We start from the raw sequence: 27,397 nt of genomic DNA on the forward strand, positions 1-27,397 counted from the left end.
ACACTAACCTGTTGTTGACCTTCTTCATCTGCTCATTGGGATGTAGCATCCAGTCCTCCAGCTCCTCTTTGGTTTGATCTTTATAGCTAAAGTGTGGCGCTAGCTTGCTAAAGTTTGTATTAAACGAATGTATCCCATGTAGTTAAACATCTTTTACATGTTGGATGGAAAAAAGCAAAACAAAAAGAGTAACGTTAGCTCCAGTAACGTTAGCTAAGTAGCTAAGAAGACACAAATCCCGCCATGATGACTTCACAGGTGCGTGTCGGTGTTAGGTTTCTTCCTCCTTCCACTTGGTGGTCGGAAACCATGGTAACTTCTTGGAACTGTAAACTCTCGCGAGATATCCAAGGTTAGGGTTTGATCTCTCGAATTAGGATAGGTCGTCGGGCAGCGAGTCTCGCGAGAGTTTTTAAACCAGCTTTTGTAATTTGCGGGTTACCTTTTAGCCATTTATTTTACATAGATATTTTGATAGAAAATAATGGTAGTTTTTTTTTTCCAAAGCTTCCACATAATGTGGCCAAGTGATTTAAAATGAATACCAAAAAATATATACAATTTGGATAAATACAACATACCTTTTTATATTGGTTTTTAGGGGTTCTTCTATTTTGTAGAAATATTTTTATGGAAAATTATTGAGTTTTTTAGCTTTCATGTAATGTGACCCAGTGATTCCAAATCAATAATAATAAAAATTCAATATCACTGAACACTCTGTAATTATTCCGTGATGTGGTGTAAACCAGCTTTCGTAATTTGCGGGTTACCTTTTAGACACGACCATTTATTTTACATACATATTTTTGATAGTAAATAATGGCAGTTCTTTTCAAAAGCTTCCATATAATGTGACCAAGTGATTTAAATTGAATACCAAAAAAATATATACAATTTGGATAAATACAACATACCTCTTTATATTGGATTTTAGTGGTTCTTCTATTTTATAGAAATATTTTTATGGAAAATAGTTGTTTTTTTCTCAATGGCTTTGATGTAATGTGACCCAGTGATTACACGTTAATACTAAAACATACTACTGCACTGGATACATGTGACATACCTATTTATGTTGGATTTCAGTGCTTCTTCTATTTTGTAGAAATATTTTTATGGGAAAATTATTGAATTTTTTTCACAATAGCTTTCATGTAATGTGACACAGTGATTCCAAATCAATAATAATAAAAACAATCACTGAACACTCTGTAATTATTCCTTGATGTGGTGTAAAATGCAATACACAGAACTGAAATGAAAGAAATGAAGACATAAAAATTAAAATATATAATAATAGCATGTTTTTAAATGAGATGGATAAATGTATTTTAATGATCAGCAATACAACTTTTTAAAAAACAAATTCAAGACAAAAGACATCCTTCTTTCAATCCAACATAACAGAAAGGCATAAAGTGCAAAAAGTGAGTATCTCTTTATTAAGGATAATACAATACAGTACGAATCAATTCAATTTGAATACATCTCCGTCCTTTCAGCAAATTTACATACAATGTGTGTATGCAGGATCAGATGCTTTATAGTAATCTATTATGAAAGTCGAACCTTTTCTCAGTCTTTAAATATTACAACTTTGTTTTATACATTTTGAAAGACCTGCGCGGTAATGAAGGATGAATGAAGTCTCCAACTGCTGCACATTATTTATTGTAGAGCTCTTAAAGGATTACAGTGTCAGATAATATTTCCCATCACAGAGATAAAATCATCTGTTGTTGTTGTGCACAAACACAGAGAAAGCTACGGTGAGGTTTCAAAGTGCGATTTTTCAGCAACGACAACCAAAAATTACTTCTGGTCAACTTAAAATTCACATGTTTATGGTCTATTACATGAAGAGAAATCAAATATCTATTCAGGCAAATGGCTACTCTGTAAAATGAAAATGCCTATATCACGTCAGTGTTATAATTGTTGAGTTATTGTCCCATACTTGGTAAAAATCTGTTAAATTATCTAAATGTGATCAAATGTAAAATGGATTAACTCGCTGAATGTCACAACAAAATGCTAAATTAGCATTCCATATCTTTACAACTTTTTATGTGAAATCAGCAAACCAGTTAAAAGGTACTTATTTAAAATAAAAATATATTTTTATTTTTTGCCTTAAACAACAAGTTATCTTCATTATATAAGGTCTAATTTTTTAAGTTTAAAAAATAAATAAATCACAAAATATTTTTATTTTAAATAAAAACATTTTGTGATTTATTTTTTTTAATATATATTTTTTAAATCAACATACTTTTAATTATACAAGGGTTCATTTGTAACTGAAAAGTGACTATGATTATCTTTAATTATATGCATGACAGAGCAAAGCAAAGAGAAAACTGGTTGTAAACTACAGTACTTCTACAGCAATCAGATTAAAATAACCTTAAGAAAATTATAGTAAATTTAAAAAAAATATATACAAATAAAAAGATGAGAATAGCATAGATGACAAATAGTGATTATTTCCAACAGTGAAGAAGACACCATAGCGAGGCAAGTCATTTAAAATCATATAAAACTATTTAGTTCTGTACACCCGAACGACTATAACCAGCCACTACCTCAGGCTCTGGATCAGAGCATCAGTTTATAACAGGTTCACATAACACGGCTCATTAGGCATGTCATGTGGGATATAAACATGCAGGGTTACGTTGCACGGACTACAGAACAGCTTTACGGGTGGAAAATAAATATTGGCCAGGAACTCTGGGTCTTAGATTTGCACTTGAAGCAAAAGTTCGACATTTTGGGGAAAAAAAACGCTTTTTCAGTCTCTGGCGGAAAGTTAAATGAAAAGATTGATACCACTCTCATGTAAGTCTGTTAAATATAAGGTGTAGAAAAGGATCAAGAAACGGACGTTGATGAAATCTTTTATCAGGACTGTCAATCGATTAAAATATTTAATCCTGATTAATTGCATGATTGTCCATCGTTAATCATGATTTAATCGTAAATTAATCGCACACTTTTTATCTGTTCAAAATGTACCTTAAAGGGAGATTTGTCAAGTATTTAATACTCTTATCAACATGGGAGTGGGCAAATATGCTTTCTTTATGCAAATGTATGTATATATTTATTATTAGAAATCAATTTACAACACAAAACAATGGCATATATTGTCCAGAAACCCTCACAGGTACTGCATTTAGCATAAAAATTATGCTCAAATCATAACATGGCAAACTGCAGCCCAACAGGCAACAACAGCTGTCAGTGTGTCAGTGTGCTGACTTGACTATGACTTGCCCCCAAACTGCATGTGATTATCATAAAGTGGGCATGTCTGTAAAGGGGAGACTCGTGGGTACTCACAGAACCCATTTACATTCACATATCTTGAGGTCAGAGGTCAAAGGACCCCTATAAAAATAGCCATGCCAGTTTTTCCTTGCCAAAATTTACCGTAGGTTTGGAGTGTTATTTAGCCTTCTTCCCGATAAGCTAGTATGACATGGTTGTTACCAAGTTAGGTCGATTTTCTAGTTTCACATGATGACAGTATCTGAACCCGCTACAACCTAAAAATCGCAAGTTGTATTAATGTGTTAAAGAAATTAGTGGCGTTAAAACAAATTTGCGTTACGTTATTATCGCGTTCACTCTGACAGCTCTAAACTGACTAAAAGTCCCTGGAACGTTTGGTGGAGACCTGGCTTAAGGGTGCTAGTGAAAAGGCAGTGGGAAAGACTTTACGATGAAGACAGTTAATAGCTGGATGAATCACCTTCACACCGGCCTACTCTGATTAGAAACTTGTTAAAAACAGCCATTTAGCTTAGCACAAAGACTGGAAACGAAGGGAAACAGCTAGCCTGGCTCTGTCCATCGGTAACAAAAATCCACCTACCACCACCTCTAAATCTCACTGATTAACACGTCATAAATTTGTTTGTGTGCTGGTAGGATGATTATGTTTTTCACAGAGCCAGGCTAACTGTTTACCCCCACTTCCAGTCTTTGTGCTAAGCTAATCTAACCGGCTGCAGCTTCATATTTACCGTACAAGCATGAGAGTGGTATCAGTCTTCTCATCTAACTCTCCCAATAAACGTATTTTCCAAAAATGTCAAACTATTCATTTAAATTCCACGACTATGATTATATGAGTCACATTTATCGACCCTCTATGAATACGAGGGCTGACATTATTTCGCCTCCTTTGTCTCAGCTTCTGTCCTGTTCATATTAACATGAGAGGATCAGGATTCCCGTCATAAAGTGCCTGGTTAATCCCAACACAGGTTAAATTAACCTGAAAATTACCGCAAGACCTGTGCTTTTGGTTATTCTGTGTGTTAAAGCAATAGATTATAATTTATTATAACATATATAACAAATACTGAATGTTTACTTCAGACAACGTATTATCACACACAGTTCCCATAAAGCACCACATCTACAATACTTGGGTTACAAAGAGCATCCTGGGATCTTTTAGGACTTAAAATAGACACGGTTTCATTTTCCGAACCTGTCACTAAAGGAGTAGGAAACCCTGCTGGTTCCTTCTGCGCTGTTAGCCTTTTAGGAAAAACCTCCTCAGTGAAAGTGACATTTTGTCTAGTTGGTGCGGGTCGATTTCTCTTGTCATCTAATTGGTTTCGGTGAGCTGTGTGTTAAGGCTGGTGTGGGTGGCCCGCCTCATCAGCCAAGTTGAGGATGTAGCCAGCTATGTCGTCCTCTGTGGGGAAATCAGACATTACCCACGATTCATTGGCAGCAGTCACTTGCAGGCGACATATCGGACAGTTTCGGCTCTGCCCACTCCTGCAGGAACAGAAGAGTGTGTGTAATCATTACTGTTAGTGTTTGTTATCATGACATCGTGACTAAGGCCCTGATCAGACAGAGCGTTTCTTTGCAGTTTGCTGCATTTTTAAAATGTTATATTGTTGCTAGCCAACACTAATGCAAACCATGAACTGTGCGCTATCCAAATAGTTAATAGTAAAGTTTAAATTAATGAAAACAACTTAACCGCAATCTCAAGTACTGCACAAATTTGCCTCAGGCTTGGAGCCCTTCTGTGTGGAGTTTGCATGTTAGTTTGCATGTTCTCCCCGTGTTAGCGTGGGTTTTCTCCGGGTTCTCCGGCTTCCTCCCACCGTCCAAAGACATGCAGGTTAGGTTAATTGTTGACTGTAAATTGCCCGTAGGTGTGAATGTGAGTGTGAATGGTTGTCTGTCTCTATGTGTCAGCCCTGTGATAGTCTGGCGACCTGTCCAGGGTGTACCCCACCTTCACCCAATGTGAGCTGGGATCGGCTCCAGCCACCCCGCGACCCTAAATAGGATAAGCGGTTATAGATAATGGATGGATGGATGGATGTTTTCTGTTCAGATCATGGTAACTACTGTTGGTAAAGTCATAAAGTTGCGGGTATCCAGCAAAAGTCACGAGGTTGTGTGCTTTTCCGTTCCGAGTTGAATTTTTCAGGGCGTTCAGGGCACTCCTGTAAAAACGCGAGGCGCACAGAGCAGAAAAACATGAGGTGCTTAGCAACGCAAAAGCAGCACGCAAAATGCTTCAATCTCATTGAAAATAATTATAGAAAGCCACCCCCGGCTGCTGAAACACACTCTGTCTGATGGGGGCCCTTAACAGTGTCTTTGACAACTTAACAAGATTTACAAAGCAATAGAAGAATTACTGAAATCCATCACTTTACCATTTATCAATGCACTTCTGACAGAAGCTGTGTGCACAGGGCAGAATGAGGTCGGCCTTTCCGTCCATGCAGATGCAGCACTCCTCCTCATCAGTCAGCTGCTTCACTCTGCATCGGCACACAAACAGAAAAGTTGTAATCATTTTCTAAGGAGGAAGGTATCGCTTTTTCCAAAAAGAAAATCTTACTTTGGAATGAAATGCCTGATGTTGGATGAATCTTGATGGCTTGCAATCAAAGGATTTGCCTGAGAAAAATATCCTTCAGTGTTATAAAAAATGCATGAAAATGTAAAAATGATCCCCTCAGCCTCCCACAGCTCCTCCTATGGATGGGAATTTATCGAGGAGGATAAACAGTCATTCTGCTGCAAAATAAGTTGTTAAATTCTTCATTTGAGCAGCCTGTTGGACATTTAATAACCTTTTTTTCTGTCGTCCAGCTGCACTGTCATCAAACCGTTCATTTCCAATGAAAACTCTCCTTTTAATGTGGAAAAAGATACAAACAGTGACAGGGTCTTTGGCTGTTTTAGGGACCACCTCATGTGCACCTACCTGCCCATCCACATGCTGGCCTGGCAGGAGTCTGTGGAGGGGAGCTGGGCAGACGGGCCCTCGGTGGCGCCCTCTGTAGACAGCACCTCGGCAGCCTGGCTGGTGATGTCACGGTACAGCTGGATGAACTGGTACAGGTTCATGATGCGTGACGCTTCCACCATACCGTTCTCCTTGTTGATCTGGGGGGAGGCAAAGCCAATCACATGATTAATACACGACACTGGTATAGTATACTGTATGGATATAGTCACAACCCTACACTGCTCTAAAATAGTTGGGTTTAACCAGTGTGGGCTTTTACAATGAATACAAGTGTTTATTTAATTCACGCTGCTGAATCTTTCAATTTGGTGATTTCAATGTCTAGAAATTCTCAAAGCACTGTCAATGAACCCATCTGAAATAGCATTTGATCACCCTGGGGCGGTAAAACATGGTTAATCAGTGTAGTATTAATTAAGAGTGGAACAAAACTCATAGCTCAGTTTTGGTTCCGTTTGGTTCAGTTTAGGTTTGGTTATAGCGGACATAATAAGTGCTCCACAAACTCAACAGTGTGTTCCCATTGAATTAAATTGCAGAATGACTCACCCACAATGAGTACAGGTGGAATACTGAGGGAAATATGTAATATTTCTGCCTGCAATAACTTCATACCCGCCTTGTCCTCCATGAAGAAAAAATACTGACTTACAAGTCCCACGTACAGAGAGAAAGGATTAGATCTTTTGGTACATGATACCCTAAAGGCTTTAGTTACATTCTTTAGCAGCCACTCACATTTTTAGAGGCAAAACCTACTAGGTTTATTGCTGTATTTTCCTTCATACACGATTTATTTGATAGAGTCCTTGTTTAAAACAAGTTTTGAGAATGAGCTACAACCTGTCAGATAATAGCCAAGAGATAGCCCGTGCAATATAAAAAGGAAACTATAGGAAACAGAAAATGCTGTTACTGAAACTGGACAGAATGAATAAGGTTGAAAAACTGTATTTCTTGGTCAGAGAGTCGTTTCTACTTGCTGATAAAACTTAAAACCCCATAATATCCCTGACCACATTTTCTCCCGGACATAAACACATTGTACGGGTTCATTTTCTCCACCAGCAGCTGTTTCTCTCTCTCTTACACAACATCAAAGGTGTGGGCAGACGCTCTAGTTGGCATGCGATGTGTGATCTTTGGTCTCACCTTGGTACAGAGGACCCTGACAGCCACTTTCCACAAGGCCGTGGCATCGGACCCTGGCTCCACCTCAAACAGCAGGTGCTTCTGCTGTCCAGATGCTAGTTTGGCCGTACTGAGAGAGAGCCAGCAGAAGAGAGAGAGAGAGAGAGAGAGAGAGAGAGAGAGAGAGAGAGAGAGAGAAGGGGGGTATGTTCAACTCAATAAACCATTCTGCAACATTTTACCGCTGTTTACTATGAACAAAGCTACACATGCAAACACACATAAAGTAATGCCCATTTATTGTCATTGCTACATTTAGCTGGTAGTTTCTTCCTAAATTTATCAGAATTAGAATCAGAAATACTTTATTGATCCCGGGGGGGAAATTGGGGCGTTACAGTTGCTCTTGTATAAACATAAAGAAATTAAAAAAAATATAGAAATAAGGAGTATGTAACATGTCAATTATGTACATAATGCTATAATAAGTACCTAATATATGTAAAGAAATATACAGTAAGTACTAAAAATTTTAAATAAGAAAATGAGAATATAAGAAATATGAAATATGTACAAATATTTGCATTAAGACGTGCAATATATAACAAATAACCACAGTGCAAATAAGTAAATACAAAATGTTGAGAAGGGGGATCTATTAAGTGTGTTAATATAAATGCCAGAATGGTATACATAAGAAATTAATTTCTTGAAATGTACAATGTAAAATGTACATTTAAAGTATGTTTCTGGCCAAAATGCTGTGTTGTATTTTTCAGTTTAGATGCTGTTCACTCTGCTCTGCTGTGAACTCGGCTTTATAGAGACAATACAGATCCGTCAAAATATGGATTGATTCAGATCCCAAACCTGCCGATCGGCACTGAATGTTATTATATATAGACGTGATGATGTACTGCATAATCACTTATTAGGGCTGCATAATTTATCAAAAATATTAATCGCAATCACGATTTTGGCTTCCCACATTTAAAGTAATATGATTGACTGCGATATTGACGTTTGAAATGCGTGCTCCGCTCATAGAAAACTTCCTAAACTAACAACCAGCCACCAGGGGATGATCAAGATGTTTTGGCTTCACTTTTGGGGAGCTGTCATACTCACTGCTTGCAAACTGTACCCTGCAGCCTATGAAAAATGTTCCTTCATGTTGCAGCAGCAGTTCAGAGTAGAAGAATAATACACTGTAAAATACTAATACTAATACTATCTCTGAGAGCTAGTAAGCTCAAATTAAATTGGCAGAAGCAGGGCCTAGTGTGGGATGGGGGATAAGATGGGCCAACCTCTAGACGGTGGACTAGTACTGAAGCTAGCTGTGAGTCAAAGTTTATCTCTCAATCAGAAAGGCCCACCCATAAAGCAAAACAGAAAATCACTTAAAAATCCAAAGCATTCAGGTCTCACAATCTTTGTGAGATAACTCAAGTCAACAAGATTCCTCACAGTCATTCGCTGATTTGTTCCAAAGCAACCCTATTTACATTAACTGGCTGTATGTTTGCACAATTGAACATCTATTACTAATATTTATCCAGAACAGACAGTGACTTACACGTCGTTGAGTTCGGACACTCTTGCCAGAAACTCTTCGTAGGTTAGGTAGCCGCTGTCACGCACCAGTCCGGCGTGTTTCACCAGCTTCTCAGGCAGACGGGTCATCAACGCCTGACCTGAGAGCTGCTGGCCCATCCTAGCAGCAGCAGCACTTATGAAACAGCACTGGCAGAAGGCTGCACCTCATTCAGTTCTGCAGAGCCTGGTGGGAAATAAACCGATAAAAGTCAGATTTTTTTGTTTATATGGACAGTATTTTTTTTCTCTAGGACAATTTAGCCTTTACTTGCTTATTGTATTAGAATCACTGAAAACATCTGAGTTGTGAGGGAGCAATTTATAATATAGTATCTTAAACCAAGGCGTTATTAAAAGATACCACAAGGCGTGGCATCCTTTCCTGGAGTATTTTAACAAACCCCCCTTCCAATATGCCAGTCTGACTCATTAAAGCCTTCACACATTTTATATATATTATACTTAAAAATATTAATAAATACATAAAATAAATAACAATAATAATAATAATTAACAATCTAATATTTATATTATTATTTATTTATTATTTTAAGTATTATATATATATATAATAATAATTATTATTGTATTTATTTATTTATTTCCTGTTCCCAAATCTTTCTGTGTTGTTGTTGCTGCTGTTATTATTGATTTTAATATTAATATTATTGATTTATATTTATTTGCCAATTGTGTTTACCTCTTTGTATCTTTGCATACTCATGTGCCTTGGTTTATCTGTTCACTGTCCATGCAAAAGCAAATAAGTAACAGTTGAAATATAGTATCTTAAACCTGACTGCTCTCAGATCAGAAGATGTCGTTCTGTTTTAAAACTGTTGTTGTGTCTCGTAGAAATGGCCTTAATGCCATTAGAAGTCATGAAACTTAACAGAGGGTTATTAAAAATCTAACAGAATAATAATAATACATCTTATTCGGTGGCGCCTTTCAAGACACCCAAGGACACCCTACAAAGATAAAATTATACTCAACAGATAAAAACAGCCAAAGAAGAGGCTTGAGAACATGGGATACATATTAAAGATGATTTGTAAAATCTCATCACAATATGAACAGATTTGATTTGCTTACTTTAATTAGTATTTAATTAGCATAGTAAACTGGAAAACTAATTTGCTAAACCAAAATCAATTATCTATTTCTCCGTTTTCTGATGGATGTTCAGTTATAGCTGGTATGTAAATTATCCCTCAAGTGCTCCACTAACTCAACAGTGTGTTCCCATTAAATTAAATTGCCAAATGACTCAACCACAATGAGTACAGGTGGAATACTGAGGGAAATATGTAATATTTCTGCCTGCAATAACTTCATACCCCCCTTGTCCTCCATGAAGAAAAATAATGAATCACAAGTCCCACGTACAGAGAGAACGTATTAGATCTTTTGGTACATGATACCCTAAAGCAGTAATTCACGACTATTTTTCATAAGGGACCCCTTTTCAGTACAGAACACCTGATAAACCGTCCAATTAACCCAAATAGTGAATACAATAACTGCTAGACGTTTGTGTAAAATGAGCGATTTGGATGAATTTTGAGCAGATTATTTCCTGTGAATATTGCATCAGAGAGAAGTTTTTCTGTTAGTTTTAGGAACTTTTAATACAATTCTGTGTCTGTATTATGTATTTTTATTTCATTTTAACAATCATGCATACTTATGGTAAATAGTAAATGGACTTGTATTTATATAGCGATTTTCTAGTCTTCGGACCACTCAAAGTGCTTTACACTACATGTCAGCACTCACCCATTCACACACACATACACTAATGGCCATACAAGGTGCCAACTTTGCCCATCAGGATCTAATCATATATCTAATAATATCTATAACAATCAACATTTGACCGTAGGGGATCGAACCACCGACCTTCCAATAAGTGGACGACCTGCTCTACCCTCTGAGCCACAGCCGCCGACTTAACTCTTTGGTTGTTTTAACTGCATCAATATAACTTGTGTTCAGGTCTTCACCATGCCCTTTTCCTGTTTATAATAATAAATCATTTCTTAAATAATAATCCAAACTTTATTTCTTCAAAAGTAAAGTATCAAAAGTAAAAGTACTCGTTCTGTAGAAAAGTGGCCATTTACTGGCATATTACTATATTGTATATTAAATTATAGATTGTTAATACAGATTCATCAATATGTAAGCAGCGTTTTAACTTAAACAACTACTTTATATAGAGTTTAGTGCAGTGGTTCCCAACCTACTGTAGGGGTCAGGCAGACAGATTTATTGTAAGAGATTACGAGCCAAAAATCTTAAACAATATATTGGAATCAGAATATGTTGGAATTGTTTCACTATTTCTGCAGCTGTCAGACTCTACAACCAGCACTGCTCCCAGTAGACCACAACCAGCACTGCTCCCAGTAGACCACAACCAGCACTGCTCCCAGTAGACCACAACCAGCACTGCTCCCAGTAGACCACAACCAGCACTGCTCCCAGTAGACCACAACCAGCACTGCTCCCAGTAGACCACTTACACACCAAAAACTGACAATAACTGCACTATACTGTATACTGACTGTGCAATATCATTATCGTTATTACTACTCAGGTGAAATTCATACTGTGCAATATAATTTTTCCACTTCTGCATATTTTATTGTCAGTACTGTATATACTTCTTCTATTTAAATGGGTCATATTTTGTTACACTTTGTTTAGCTCTTGTTTTTACTGTGTTAGCTGATGCTTCTTGTTTTTTGCACTTTCCCCTTTGCTGCTGTACACTGCGGGACTAATAAAGGAATATCTTATCTAATGAAAAATGACTGAAACGATTAATCACAATTATCACAATAGTTGACAAATATGTTTCTGTGATCAACAAATCAATCAATCTGCTGATTGTTTCAGCTCTAAGCGACTGTAGCCAGTCAGGTGCTAACTAAAGTACACAAACACCAGCTGTCACATGATGAGCTAATTAAAGTAACTGTAACACTTCCTGAAGCAGCTAACAAACAACTAACAACATCTAAACAAACCTCAGTAACAAATCGAAACCAGGATTTAGGATTTAATCTTTGATGGAAACTCAGATTAACAAACCAAATGCATCATAACATCGAGCTGCACCTCGACTGTATTAGCTAAATTAGCATTATGTAATAACAACTGACCACCACAGGGATGTTAAATAGTTTACATGTCACTATAGTGAATGATAGCCTTATTCTTGTTTTAAAAACACGTTTAATTTGAGATATAATCCACCAAAAACCTCAATTCAATCACGATTTACTAATCTTGTCAACAGCAGTTTGCTAACAAGTAGCAGCTATTTACACGTAAATAACCATTAAATAAAGTCACGAAAGACTAGAGACATTAATGTGCTCCTCTGTCGTGACATGAGGGGAATGAAGAAGCTTATTTTCTCACCAAACACTGAACAGTATCACCAGAATCACCAGAGTCAGATATCAGAGGCAGCAGGAGCTTCGCTGTTAGCTTCAGTCTGTGTTGACAACAACACGGGCGCCGCTTGATGACGTCACAGTTGTTTTATATTCTTCTTCTTTGGGTTTTTTATCAGCAGCTTGTTGCACTGCTGACATCTTCTGGAGAGTCCAGCATGTCATGTTTTCCATTTCCTTCCCTTATTTCTCACAAAACCAACTTTGTTTTGAATGTAATTTAAATGTCTTCCCCTCATCTCCTGATCCCAGGGCTGCTGCTGCCACTCTTTATTGATTTTATTACCATACATATTGAAAAATAAAGATATTTGATGTAAAAAAAAAAATAGGACTATTTTCTATCACACTTGGTTTAAAGGGACTGTTTGTAAGAATCAGAATTGTTTGTTAACAACGACACCTGTGGCCGTTAAATCAACGAAAGTCAGTGTCGGGTTCGCGCTTGCTCGCTCTGCATAGACATGAACGAGCATTGCTCAACACAGTGAGGCGACACACGTCAGCTAAAACCACAATATCACTCTATATTTCAGCTGCTTGGCAGTAATATTAGCTGACCAGACGAAGGTCTCTCCATGAATCAATGCTGATCCTAGTGTTGGCTTTTCCTGCCTCAGCCTCCCGACCGAAAGGGAACAGTGGAGACACCGGGGTTTTGGTCGGAAAAAATAACGTTTCTCACTGCGGAGCCCCGTCACTTTACAAGACACGGGAAACCTCTGTTGGTCTGAAGGAGCTGCAGCATTTATTTCTGCACAAACGTCCACTCTACATTCACTAGATATTCTCAGAGCTAAACTAACTCCTCTGCAGTGTGGAGTGTGCGCGTATGCACGTGAGGTGGAGCGTAATAGCGAGAACGAGCGTGGCGTATGAGTGAAGCCAGGCAGGCAGGCAGAGGAGCAGAGGAGCAGAGTACAGCAGAGGAGCAGAGTACAGCAGAGACTCCGGCCCTGGAGACCAAAGCTACGGTCTCCCCCACGTCCTCCGACCGTGGCCAACACTGTTTAACAGACGGGCTTCACTAGATATAACTTTGCGGTTTTGGTGCTTCCTTGTAGTTCGTGTTGGAGTCTGAGTCTGAACTGCGTAGCCACACGCGAGCGCGCATGGGACACCGACCCGGATTAATTTATACGTGTAAGAAGTTACCAACAGTCCCTTTAATAAAAATGATTATTTATTATCTTATAAAGAATTTCTTGATAAATTCAAAATGCCTGTTAAACCAAAGGAGTAAGCTGTTGTTTTCGATGTAGCCAACTTTCTACAAAAGAAACTTAAGATGAGTGTTGAAATAGATATGTTTGATGTAATGATATATTTTAGTCAAGATAAGATTGGATATAACATGCTGTATATAATACAATTATTTATCATTTTTTGGAAAATTTCATATCCATAAGAAAAAATGGTCAGGAACCGAGCCAACTTTCCTACATTTTATTAATGAATATAAACAGTATAGCACCATCATAACCTATATTAAAAACAAAAAAAGCCATTAAGACTTATAAATGATTAAATTATTATAATGTGATATATATAACATAAACACAAACCCTGGCATTATGAAATGTATATGTAATTATTTTTGTTTTGTTTTGTTTTTGTCTTGTTTTTTTTTATTTTCTTGTTCAACTGTCTATGTATCTGTACCTTTGTTAATGATCATGAGTTCAATAGAGAAAGCATTGAAAAAAACAAAACAAAACAATGCCCTTTCCTTTCTTCATACTGGGGAGTCAGCTGGGTTGGGTTTATCTCTACTTTCTTATTAAGCAGTAAAACAACGACTTACAAGAGTACAATAAACAATCACTGCAGTCACTGCGTGGGGATGAACCTCGTGTTATAAAATAGAGGAGTGTTTAATTAATCAGCTGTATGCCTCACTGTGTGGAAGTGACTGGGATCATTCTTTTATGTATAATGTGTAATGTGTATGTGTATCCAGTATCGGTGCATCCCTATATATAACTCAAGATCTGCACTTTTATTTCTTGCAGTAATTTAAAATCCACGACCAACGTTTCTAGAAGCCTCAGACAGATAAAACCGCTATCAAACGGTACTAAGTGGTATCAAATAAACACACAATATAAGAATAAGAACACAAATCAAATGTTTGATGTTTGTTTTTTCTTAGGCCACAATACTCTCTGACTGGAGAGCGAAAAGTTTACCATCCTTTTTTTTAATTTAACCTGAATGCAGGGGGAAGATGATGGGAGATTGATTCAGATTACATGTGGCTGCAGGAGGTCGAGGAGGCAGCAGGTGGTAAAACAACAAGAGGAGGTAGAGAATATAAAGAGGAGAGAAATAGGATGGAAGGCCGGGAGCAGAACAGGCCACTTAGGGACACATATAAAGAGATTCAGGAGGAAAAGAAACTTGTGATGCATCCCAATGAAGCGTTAGAAAGTGTCAGCATAGTTAGAGAAGTTGGTTGTACTTAGTTCTCTGGCAGAAAGTCAATTCTTCACTTGAAACCTCATTGTGGGTTTGGCTCTATGTGCAGGAAGGCCATCTGTTTTATACTGATGACACCTGAAGGAGACTCGTACAGAGACGAGGCTGCAGCAACAAATGAAACCTGTAACTCTCTGTGACCTGAAGAGAACAGGAACAATGTCTTTTCCAGTTTCATATTCTTCATATGTTGCATGTAGGGCTGTCACGATATCAGATTTTCACTTCACGGTTATTGCGGCCAAAAGAATTCACGATAAAGATTATTATCGCGATAATTTGGAGAAAAAATAATCAGTCAAATTCATCATTAACTTTGTTTATTGTGCATTTTGTGTTTTGTTTTTTTGGTAAATGAATTACACTGAAATATGAGTGAAAGAAAGTCTGTAAACACAACTGTACAAAAAGCGAGAACGAAAAGAAATCATTTAAGAGGTGCTGGATTATTACACAATATTACCGTATTATTCACGATTAATTTTTTAAGTATCATGTTTATCGTCAATACCGGTATATCATGACAGCCCTAGTTGTATGTTTGCACTTTGTTTAGTTACCTAATATTGTCACTCTGCTTCTCCATAGTGTTCTATTATTCTTGTTATTCCTGTTTACACATCTGTTGCAGATGTTCATCCTGGAAGAGGAATCTCTCCGCTGTTGCTCTAATTTTTTACAATTAAAGGTTTTGTTGGGGGAGTTATTCCTAATCAAGGGTCTAAGATAGAGGATGTTGTGTTTAAGTGGTTTTCTGGTTAAAGTTAACACTATTTCGTTGGTACTATATTGACGCATTCTGGGACAAATCTTAACCCAGTGATTTTTTGTGTGTGGTGTTATTAGATTAAAATAATATAAATAAATATAAGAACTTAATCTTATAAGTTATAATAAATGAATATGTAAAATCATATTATTTCATTTACTGCAACATGTTACTTATACAAGCTGTCAGCTATTTTAATAGTTTGTAATAGTAAGACTAACTTACCATGATATAACTGGAGCTATAATATATATAATAACTAATAATTCACAATGGTCTGGTAGTCAACCATGAATTACAAGTACTTTACAAGCCTTATAAAGTGAACATTTGCAGATATCGCAATAATGTGATTCTATATTTTTTTCAGACAATTTATAAAACATTATATGAGGTTTTGTTTTTACACTTTCAAACCAAGAATTTTAACATTTTATTACATTAAAACAAGAAACTTTCTTGGTTCAATTGCGGAGTTATAAAGTTGTTTTTGTGTCAATGTTTAAGTTTACCAGCAGATGGTAGCAAAACATAAACAAACAAAATGAAGCAGAAGCTAAAGGCAGAGACACAGATGCATTAAGAGAGATAAGTTCTTTTAATAAATCAGTTGTCAGAGCTCAAACTAATTCTGTAAATTATATAAAATATAAGCTTTTAAAATGGTTAAAAATAACATGAAGCCGTTGACGATGTCAACAGGATGTTTGGTGACATGCCAACCTGCAAACTCCCAGTTTCCCATTAAGAAAAAATAAAGATATTAGTGGGAAGCTCTTTCCAACACAAGTTAAATTACCTCCAGTCTTCAAGGAATCAGGTAATTACTGACAAGATAATACCAGTTGATTGTGCTTTGTAGGAGAAAGAAGTCACATGACACAGTGGACTCATATTAGAGGATATTAAAAGGATTTTATATCATATTCTCACACATTCAAACGGGGGACACTTCTTCCTGAGATCCGTCCTCAGGCTCGTTCTGATGGCTCTACCTCGGCTAAATCAATCAGAATTTCACATGAAGACGGGTCTAATGGGACATTTAAACTTTTCCTCCTTAGTTTTTTCCTTTCATATTTTTTTCAAGCTTGTGTTTAATTTTAGATGTACTGTAGGAAACAGTGCAGCATTGAACCCATCCTGGTTCATGTTCAGACTTAGAAACACAGTGGGAAATGCAGTTGTTGATTGATTGAAAAATGTCCTGATAGTCCGACACGTTCTCATCCCAAATCGTCACATAGCGCCGCTTTTTCACATCCCTTGGCGTCACTTTAAATTTAGGCAACAAAACCACTTAATTAGGTTTAGGAAAAACAACACGGTTGGGCTTAAAACAGCTACATTTGTACAATGAAAATGAGACTTAATGTTGGGAATACGGGACAAACAGCTGATTGTAACGTGACTCACAGGACACGAACAGCAGTCGCCTGGATGAAAGCCTTGTGTTTGTTGGTCCCATCAACCAGCCCTCCCGCTCGGTGTGTCTCTTTTCACTCTTTAAACTACGTCGCCACACTCCCCGTGCATTTTGTCTGAGAGTTTACTGTTTCTGCGGATGTGTTTACATTGTAGTTAATGGAACACCCGGTGCGTCTCATACTGACGCTAAAGGGTGCCTTGTGCAGCGGTATCACACGCCATGACAAAGCCTCAGTATTTGACGCCCTGGGAATGAGAACGGACTGGATGATCGGACTGAATCACCATTTTGTTTCACTTCATTATAAAATTTTGATTTCCGACAAAAAACAATTGTGATTCAAGACGTCTGTAACCAGGTTATAAAAATGTAAGAAAACCGATGCAATGCCCCTTTAAGGTGCTATGACAAACAAACAAACAGGAAAGCAGCCATGTATGAACAATTTTATATTTAGATTTAGGAAAATGAACATACGTATAAAGGCTCCAGACTGTACAGATTTGTCATTTTAATACAATCACATTGAAAACAACCCAAGAAAATATGGATTGCTTTGAATCCCATAAACACATATTTCCCAGAAGTAGTCCAAAATGAACTTGCATCCAAAATTAATACTGTACACACATGATAATTTAAAAATGTCCTCTGTTACATTTAAAACTGACTCACGGGTTGCGTGGTCCATAAACTGATAGTTCTTATGATGAGCCATTCTTTCTGATTGGCGGTGGTGACGACTCGCACACACTCGATGTCGAAGCCGATCTTGTGGTCTACGTTGTTCACCTCGATAATGCCGCCTTTAAACTCTCCTAACGTGATGTAGGACGAACACTGACGTCCCTGTTTAGTGTCCACAGCCTTCTGTCCGACCTCCAGAGCTCCGTGGTGGAGAATGTCATTTTGTCTGTCCTCTGTGCCCGTCACGATTTTAATTCTGCTGATTTTTATTGATTTATTGAAGATTATGACAAAGAAGTCTCCGGTGCACGGAGGCTTCCCCCAGAAGTACTCATCAACAGTGCTGTACGCCTTGGTGGCGTCATAGTTCTCAAAGACGTTGATGTTTGTGTAAAGGCTGGCGGGAGGGTTGTCGGGAATGTCTATGGAGTCTTCCTCGAAGTCGTCGTCCTTCAGCTTGTTCTCGGCTCCTTTGTAAGAGGAGTAGTAGCCCATGTGCTGGAACAGCGAGGGCTTGAAGCGGATCACGTCCTTCTGGGCCAGCAGACCCCTGAAGTGGATGAGGAGCCAGTCGCAGGGCATTTCCTGGTAGAACATGAGGAGGAAATGAGCCAGACGCGGCAGGTCTCTGGAGTGGTACAGCTTGCCGATGTAGCCCAGCTTGGAGAACTCCAGCATCACCCAGTAGGAACCCTCTCTGGAGGTGATCACCTTCTTCAGTGCCGTCAGGAAGTTCCTGGAGCAGCGCACGTCGTCCTCCAGCATCATGTAGAAGTGAGAGAGGTTCGTGCAGAAGTTGAGGAGGAAAGCGTAGTCCACGTTCTGCTTGGAGCGGAAACGGACCCGGTCCTCCGGGTCGTTGTAGTTCCTTTTCAAGCCGTCCAGAGATGGGTAGTACTCCTCTGGGGCCTGGATCACCAGGAGGCGTCCCGCTATGATGTGGTGGGCGAACTTCCTGGTGATATCCTGCACCAGGTTCTCACACCAGACCAGGTCAAAGTCTGCCAGGTGGACCACGACCACTATCTCTTTGAGTTCCTCGTAACTGGACTGATCAAAGATGGATTTGATCGTCTCTAGAAGGTAATTCCCCTTTTTCCTCTTGACAGACGACAAACCAATGGTGAGATACTCTGTGGACAGAAACCACTTTAGTCGCTTCATTATGGAACAAAAACTAACATCATAGCAGTATCACCTTGAGTGGAAATACCTACTTTTGCGTGGCAAAGGAATTCCAGCAAGGTAGCGATACGTCACATTAATAGATCCAGAGAAGTTAGACAGATCTCTGAATGTGTGCACGTATCTCTCAGAGTTTGTAGGATGCATCAGTGTCTCTCCCAGCTGTCTTTTTTCAGCCTCCTAAAATTACAAATGACAAGAACACACTGAGTAAAAGCCAGTGGTGGAGGAAGTTTTCAGATTCATAAAAGTTCGTCACAATTACCCAGAGCAGTAGTGTACATGAAATGATTATCAAAAATAGTTGCCATATAATTTTCTGTCAATCAAATAATCGACTAATCATTTCAGCTGTAGTTGTTCATTTTCATGTTTTGTGTGCAAAAATCTTAATTTGAAAAGTAACTAAAGCTGTCAAATAAATGTAATGAAGTATAAACAATATTATTTCCCCCTGTAATGTAATGGGGTAGAAGTAGAACGTGGCATGAGGAGAAAATACTAAAGTAAAGTACAAGTACATCAAATGTGTATTTAAGTATACTACTTATTGATTATTGATATTAGAATTATTGATTGATATTATAGTACTTGTATTGATTGGACATTAAGCATCCAAAGGCCATCATTAAGTAAGAAGCTGTCAAAGGGGAGAAATCTTACCAGCACAAATCCATCATCCATGTAGAGGTTGAAGAAGAGGAGGAAGGTGATGAGGAAGCCGAGGAAGGGGAACATGGATCGTTTCCTGAAACACCTCATCTTGTCCACGGACTTCCACATGAGCATCAAGATGACTGCAGGAAATCAGAGATAAAACAGAGAGTTGGTACACATGGCTAGCTACATATATATATATATATATATATATTTATTTTTTATTTAATCCTTGTGAACATTTGGGTTATGACATCAGTATTAAGGATTAGTCGAATGACAAAGAGCTCAACATCTGCTTTAATCAAAATGCATCACTTATCAGAACGGAACTGATGTTTTACTGAAACAAAAAGTGATAAAAGACGTCATGTATCATAATACTGAAGCAAGTCAATTAAAACAAAAAACATTTTTTGATAACATTAATTATTTAAGTCATTTAATCAAGCAACAAATGCCATTGTACCAAATTAGAGTGAGTCAGTATTATGAACTAAGAGGAATTTGCGTGTTTACAAAAACAAAGATTAGAACAAAAGCAAAAAAAAAGACATATAACAGTCAAAGAAGTTAATTTGTGTAATAGTTTTGAAAATGAAATGAACACAGTTAGTAGATTTAGAGAGAGAAAGAGGGTATGACACTATGGTCGTGGTAAACACGTGCTTGAAGTTGTGAATTAATCAAAAACACTTACTTAGTTTAGGCAACAAAACCACTTAGTTAGGTTTAGGAACAAATAACATTGTTGGGCTTAAAACTACTAAATTTGTAGAGTGAAAATGTGACTTGAGGTTGTGAACATGAGACATAAACAATCAGCTGATTATAAAGTGAAAGTGAAACCTAAGACACGGGATGCGAACAGCAGTCTCCTGGATGAAAGCCCTGTGTTTGTTGGACCCATCCATTTTGGTCTCTACCAACTTCTGAGATAGATATTTGGTTCTTTAGCTGATAAATGCTCCTCTATGTTCACCAGCTAGTTGCTAACTGTGTCTGTGATGGGCAGGTAGTGTACAGTGGGTTAATCAGAGCTTTTTCCACTAGAAACAGGGTTGATGAGAGCTGTAAGAGAGAACCAAAAACAATAAAGTTGTGTGCCGTAAATAAAACAAAACAATGAGCTAAAAGATGGTAAAACGCACAGCAGAGCTGAGAGGAACTGCAGAGTGGGATAATAACTCTCACATCCTTCCACATTACTCATTTGATCCATTGTTCATATAAAAATATCGATTAGTGCAGCTTTAATTAACAGAATCATTAGTCGCAGCCCTGAAGTATCAATCACAGCGCCGGATGGATATTCATCTTTAATTGGGTTGTGATGAGGTGCTCAGTGTGACAGATGTGGCCATCAGCACTGACACAGAGATACAGACGGCTGATTTCAAGGTTTATCATTGGATTAAGCAGAATGATTGCTAATAATGGATCATTTTGGTCGTTAATCTAACCGCTCATGATGTTTCAAAACTTATTAACCGCCAGTGACATCTCTTTATAGGAAACAGATGCCTCCGGCCTTGTTCAGTGTGATATTTTACTCGTAGTGTTGACAGTCTTTTAAAGTAAAAAAGAATTACTCTGCTCACTATCTGTCCTATTTGGCACCTCATCTGAAAAACTACTGATCCCACGACACCCTCCCTAATTCTGATGTTGCGTAACACAAAAACCAAGCCTTCGATGTGAGAAACCGTGAGCTCCCCGGTGACGGGGACAATTATGGCATAGGCCCGCGCGGCTGCCGCTGGGCCCAATAACTCAATAAACAACTTATTATTCATTGTGGTATCATCTACCATCTGCCAGAGAAGTAAGCCATTTTGTGTTTGTGCCACGAAAAAAAAAAAAAAGAAGCTCCACCTGAGAGATGGAGCGGAGTAAGAGTAAGTGGAAACACAATGACAGCTGTGAGTCAATATTATGAGTCCTCATAAAAAGCACCTCCACACACACACACACCATTATCTGAGATAGCAGCCGGCAAAATCAGATATTCAGACGACGGAAGAATATCTAACAAGGCAAAATAATGGCCACAAGCTTCGTCTGCGAGAGAAAATACTGCTAAGAAATTTAATTTTTGTTTGCCTTCTGCGAGTGAATCTAAACAACAAACAAGCCTCCCATAGGTCACGTACATTTATATGGAAATGAGGGTACGTCTATGAATAAATAAGCACCATTTGTTGGGTCTGTTTGCTTTAGTTTAAAATGCCTCTCTGCCAAGTTGTTTTTTTGTTTTTCCTCAGCAAATTATCAGCGAGTGTGCCCCGTGAGCTCATTTCTACGACTGAAGTCATTTTAGATTAGAGTAAAATAGTAACAGGTAGGGAGGAATACCAATGAGTATCAAAGTCCTATAGGAGGGTTTATCTTTACCAGTGCACATTAACAACAGTCTCTCCAGAGCAGAGAAGGAGAGGAGATTTGCCCTGTCCACTAATCTTTTGTTTTATAAATGAAAAAGTAAATCACAGCAGACTTTAATGTAAGTACAAGCCTGGCTCTTACGGCTTACAGGTGAATCTTCATGGATGAAAAATGAAGTGAGTAAAATGAAGCTGGATGATTCAAACATTTCCAGAATCTACATCTAAGCAGCTTCAACAATAGCTTGTGGACAAATTATGTTTATAGGCTCAGACTAAATTGTCCTAAGACATTGGAGCACTGCAGCAGATTTTATTAAATTAGGGGCACTCTTATATTGCACATTAAGGCAGCCAGCAGTCACACACTCTGGTTATACCGCAGCACAAAGGATTTTTTTCTCCTCCCATGTGACATAAATGTGATGTTTTTTCTGATTAGTCTGAAGAGCAAAAAGCTGAACAGCCACGTTTCTTTCAACTAAAACTGGAATCAACCCAGTACTTATAGCCCTTACCATATCTTATCTTAACCATAGTTTATTTTGAGACTGTCCTCCCCTAAAACACGACCCCAGAGGTTGTTTGTACAAGCAGCTTATTATGACTGATATCTACGTTTATTGTTAGGAGGCGACCTCTAGTGGTCGTCGTAATTACAATAGAAGAGCTACAAGGACGTGTTGCCCCCATAGACTGTATATAAGACGTGGACGTAGTCACCGCGACATTGTGGAGTTTTGAAGCCTTGAGTTTTGGGGCTTTTTGCAACCAGAAGTGACACGAGAGGGTGGAGCTAAGTACAACCGAACACTGAATAAGACATTTTTAAGACGACCAAAATGTTACGATTAATTTTCATGAACTGAAAACACACTGCGAAAGGGTTAAAGTACTAAGACGAAAACACGGACAACTCCCAGACCAGACAAAGCCGTGGTAGCGACCTGTCAGTCACAAGGTAGCCACGCCCTAAAGCATCCCCTGCTTTATGGTCTATTTGACTCTAAATGGGACCATCATTTACTAAATGGACATCATGCTGTATTGAAGAAGACTTGAAACTAGCGATTGAGACCATAAACTCATGTTTACAATGTTTACTGAGGTAATAAATCAAGTGAGAAGCAGGCATACAATCAGACTTCTTTTTGCAACCAGAGGAGTCGCCCCCTGCTGGCTGTTAGAAAGAATGCAAGTTTAAGGCACTTCAGCATTGGCTTCACTTTTCAGAAACGAAGGTTACCCGCTGACTGTCACTCAGCATGGCGCAGGTATTTAGATTATGACTGGAGCAAAGGAGGAAGTCAGGTAATGTAGTATAAAGAGCAGCAAAGGGAGGAGGTCGCCCACATCTTTCAAAATCCAGTTTGTAACACAGTCTTTCTATTCAATCCAAGATAACTTTGATAACATCATCAGGGTGATTTTGTAAGACTTTAGAAAGCTCTTCCAGAATCAAAGGACATTAACTGTTTTCACAAGCTGAGTAGTACTACTTGTGATGAGTAAACTGATCTTCATACTTACAATCAGTGGAGCATCCCCTTTAAGGGCTTTGGCATTAGACGTAGTCTGGGGTTTTGCAGGATCATCCAACATTGACGTTTTCAGCCCATTATGATATAAACCTCAGAACAGAAAAAGCTGTCAGGGTGCAACAAACACAGCTGAGAACAAGCAGAACAACCTGAGGTGTTAGAAAATGTCTTTTTGTTGGTGTGAATCTGCACATCCATAGATTTTTTTTTCAAACATCTCTGTCAGTGCGTATCGGAAACAGATCGTGGAATTAACACCTCAAAAAAAAAAAAGTCTGATTTGAGCAGTAATTTGGAGAATTGACGGGCTGCGGTCTGAAAGTTAGAGGAGACGAGCTTGATGCTGGAGGCTCTCAGAGTCAATAACTAGAACCAGCTGATTGTGGAGAATGAATGAGTGATGCTTTAAATTCAACAACTTTCATCAAGGTGCCCTTCAGCAAGGCACTTAATCCCAATTTGCGTCAGTAGCAGCAGCAGCAGCAGCAAAGCCTCCACCAGTAAAAGACTGTAGTGGTTGTACTGGGAGGCTCCCGAGTGTGTAACGGTATGAAATGCTGAAACATTGTCTGCTTTCTCAGCGAAAACCTTCCCTGAATAATGTAAGAAATAAAAAAGATGGATGGGATACTTGTTGCTGCAGCGCCACGAGACTCCACAGTGATGAATCTACATGACAGCTGCTTCACATTATTGACTCAATGAACAGACATGAAGTAGTTAATGCGTTAACTTTAGGTTGACCTGGTGCTGATTATTCTGTGAGCTCTGTAAATAAGTCATTCAGAAATATAATTTAGCTGCATTTTTCCTTCAAAGTACACTTAAATCCTGTACAAACTCGGCAGTAAATTGCGTGTTATGTGATCGGAGCACAAGAGGCTTTAAATACTAACAGAGGTGAGAATCCGATAATCCAACTTGTGTTCTAGTGTGAAGAGTGAATGCAAAGGCATTCCTGACTGCATTCAAGTTTTTCCAACTTTGTACTTTTGGTAACACTCCACATGCTTGAAAATTGCTTGTAGAGTAGCTCAGGGGTCAGTATTAGGACTGAAACTGTTCATTCTGTATATAAATGATATATGCAGAGTATCAAAAATATTGAAATTTGTTTTATTTGCAGATGATGCTAACATTTTTTGTTCTGGGGAGAATTTACAGCAGCTTCTGGAGGTGATCACATCAGAATATAGTAAATTAAAACAATGGTTTGTCATTAACAAATCATCATTAAATTTGGACAAAACAAAGATTATGTTGTTTGGAAATTGTAAAATAAACACGCAGGTACAAGTGAGGATAGATGGTGTAGATATAGAAAGAGTATATGAAAATACATTTTGATCAAATTGACGGTCAAGTTTGAGTTTATTGACACTGGGTGATACATAGTGTAGAATTTGGATGATTGTTTATAAACTGCATATGTGTATGCTTGAGTAAGTGCATTTGTGTGTGTATATATACTGTATATGTTTGTGTGTGTGTGTGTGTGTGTGTATACATATATCGAGTATATATATAGTTAGTAAGTTAGTTTATGAATTAGTAGAGAAGAAGGGGTAGGAAAAAATAAGTGTATCCTTCCTCCTACTCCTTTTTGAACATGTAAGATTTAATTTGAGTCTATGATAATCATTTACTGAGTATGTGTTTAAGTTTATCGTTCATTTCATTTTACCGTTATTTAGTTTTGTTTTTATCTTTTATTTTGTTTTTTAATGTTCAAAATAAAATATAAACAAACACTTTATAATAACCATCATTTATAAATGTAAAATTGAAAGTCAATTAAAATTAGTTTATAGTTATTTTACTGTAAAAAACAATGAAATTATAATTATTAATGTTTACTAATTATTAGTAATGCTATAATTTCTGTTATTTTATCAATAGTTTGTATGATATGAAACATTAGAATATAAATATGAATATGAAATATGAAAGTTAAAATATGAAATATGAAAATGTTTCGACAGGACGCCGTTAGTCTCGAACCCTGTGTGGGAGTATCTTTTAACATTTTAAAGCACATTTATCACTTTAATTTTGCTTTCATCAACTCCTTTTTTATAATTTTGTTTTTCTGACTTTCTTTCGTCATTATTCTGAATTCTTGTTTCTACATTTCTCGCTGTTGTTTTATCTTTGTATGCTGCGTAAAGGGCCTTTCAGTGTACGACCTTGAATAAATAAAAGCAGACTGACAGTGATTTTCCTTCAAATTTCTTGAAAGTTCAGCGCCCACTGCAACTTCAACAGTAATAATGATAATGCCTCTGCAATAAGATGTTTTGGAATAGATCATCGTGGCGCTGAGATGTGCTCTAGAATCTGTGCCAAAGGCTGTTAATGGCTTTTTTTTAAATCCCCTCTAGTTTATGAACTTCACAGAGCCTTGTGGAACTCTGTGAATATAATTTAATACACAATGCGCGTCTTAGATACTATATCCAGCTATTATTCTCCATCTCCATCCTGCCTCAGCGGGCCTCGGGCAGAGAGCTAATGTGGGTCAAAGCACTGACTGCTGAGGAGAGCCCATCCTCATTACAGTCGCCACCGCTGGGACTGAAAAAGCCTTTCATGTTCGTCTTTGACCTGAAAGGTAAATACACTCCAGATGCAATTTACATGTACCGCAGGGCCGCGCTGCGCACCAGTGCCACGCTTCAGAAGCAGAGAGATGAGTTTGACTCCTTTAATCATGAGTATCACAAGCTGCTGCACTTTACAGGCAACCGTGATCATTGATTACAGAGATCGGATTATTTTAAACAATGGTGTATGATAATCTAAAAAAGGTTTAATGCAGCAGTAGTATATTGTATTGTTTTGGATTTAAGTTTGAGTTTTAAGAAGCTAGACGGGAAACATTAGTGACATTAGTGACCAACAATTAGTGAGAAGCTATTTTTTAATTTATCAGATATATCATATATGTGTTTATGTCTATCATAACAAATTGAAGTACAGAAATGCCAAATATATGTTTAAAAGAGTACTCCACAGATTTAGCATTGCACTCCTATAACAATGTCGGTCTCACAATGAACAGTTTTTTAAAAACAAATATAAAAATCGACTCAGCAGAACCAGAAATATCATCTATTTTTATTCCAGGCATTCTTCTTTCTTGTCAAAACCTGGCGCCTACATTACCCACAATGCAACTAGACCATGGACACAGTTCGGTTGGATATTTGGGTGTGTTGTGCTAGTAGTTGCTAATGTAGCCTCAAGCCGCTATAGCCTCAAGCAGAGATGAGGAGCGGACTAAAAGGTCTGTTGAACTCACTTCTTTCGCAGCATGCTTTAGTGCATGCTCGTGCATGTTAGCATGCAGGCTGTTTCTCATACAACGTTCGGAGCTATTGTTACAAAAAGTAATGCACTGTAATTCGTATATATATTCCACAAAATCAATTTGTATATAACCCACGTAATCGTGAACCAGGACAGGTGGCGTAGAATAAAGAGCGACAAACATCCTTTCACCCAGGAGACTGTTGTTCGTGTCCCGTCCACGAAAAATAAGGAATAACTTTTTGTAAGATATCATATGAAGCGTTGAATGAGAACCTTTAGCAGGAGGAAACAGACTTTGATGTGTAAATTCCCCTTTAAGGCAACTTGTCGCTGTTACATACTGTAGTTTGTCCACCAAAGAGTGGTAACAAGTTTATTTTTCATCTGTAAAATGTCCCGCTCAGTACTCAAATGTTATCATGCTTTATATTACACGGCTGTGTTGAATACT

At 37.9% G+C, this 27,397-nt stretch overlaps 2 protein-coding genes and 1 long non-coding RNA gene across 7 annotated transcripts in view; all 3 read right to left on the minus strand.

Annotated features, from left to right (window-relative positions):
• The window catches only part of LOC119486449, a 68,779-nt gene extending 68,545 nt beyond the window's left edge, over positions 1-234 (minus strand). For all 5 annotated transcript variants that reach the window (XR_005206533.1, XR_005206534.1, XR_005206537.1 and 2 more), the window contains exon 1: positions 9-234. This is a non-coding gene — a long non-coding RNA (uncharacterized LOC119486449). The remainder of the gene's footprint in view (positions 1-8) is intronic.
• A 4,407-nt stretch (positions 235-4,641) lies between these two features.
• rnf141 (ring finger protein 141) lies at positions 4,642-12,581 on the minus strand. Its single transcript, XM_037767784.1, has 6 exons — positions 12,470-12,581; positions 9,018-9,221; positions 7,460-7,568; positions 6,263-6,444; positions 5,706-5,813; positions 4,642-4,803 (listed from the first exon to the last, which is right to left on the minus strand). The coding sequence occupies exons 2-6, from the start codon at positions 9,152-9,154 to the stop codon at positions 4,653-4,655; spliced, it is 687 nt and encodes a 228-aa protein (XP_037623712.1). The 5' UTR covers positions 9,155-9,221; positions 12,470-12,581; the 3' UTR covers positions 4,642-4,652.
• Positions 12,582-16,330: 3,749 nt separating this feature from the next.
• LOC119487123 (alpha-1,3-mannosyl-glycoprotein 4-beta-N-acetylglucosaminyltransferase C-like) overlaps positions 16,331-27,397 on the minus strand; it is a 44,825-nt gene continuing 33,758 nt past the window's right edge. Inside the window, exons 3-5 of the mRNA XM_037767783.1 lie at positions 19,716-19,849; positions 19,085-19,232; positions 16,331-19,000 (exon numbers count right to left, since the gene is read on the minus strand). Of these exons, the coding sequence (XP_037623711.1) occupies positions 17,841-19,000; positions 19,085-19,232; positions 19,716-19,841 (1,434 nt within the window). The 5' untranslated portion in view covers positions 19,842-19,849 and the 3' untranslated portion in view covers positions 16,331-17,840. The remainder of the gene's footprint in view (positions 19,001-19,084; positions 19,233-19,715; positions 19,850-27,397) is intronic.

The sequence above is a fragment of the Sebastes umbrosus genome, chromosome 4 (assembly GCF_015220745.1).
Source record: "Sebastes umbrosus isolate fSebUmb1 chromosome 4, fSebUmb1.pri, whole genome shotgun sequence".
Classification (NCBI taxonomy): domain Eukaryota; kingdom Metazoa; phylum Chordata; class Actinopteri; order Perciformes; family Sebastidae; genus Sebastes; species Sebastes umbrosus.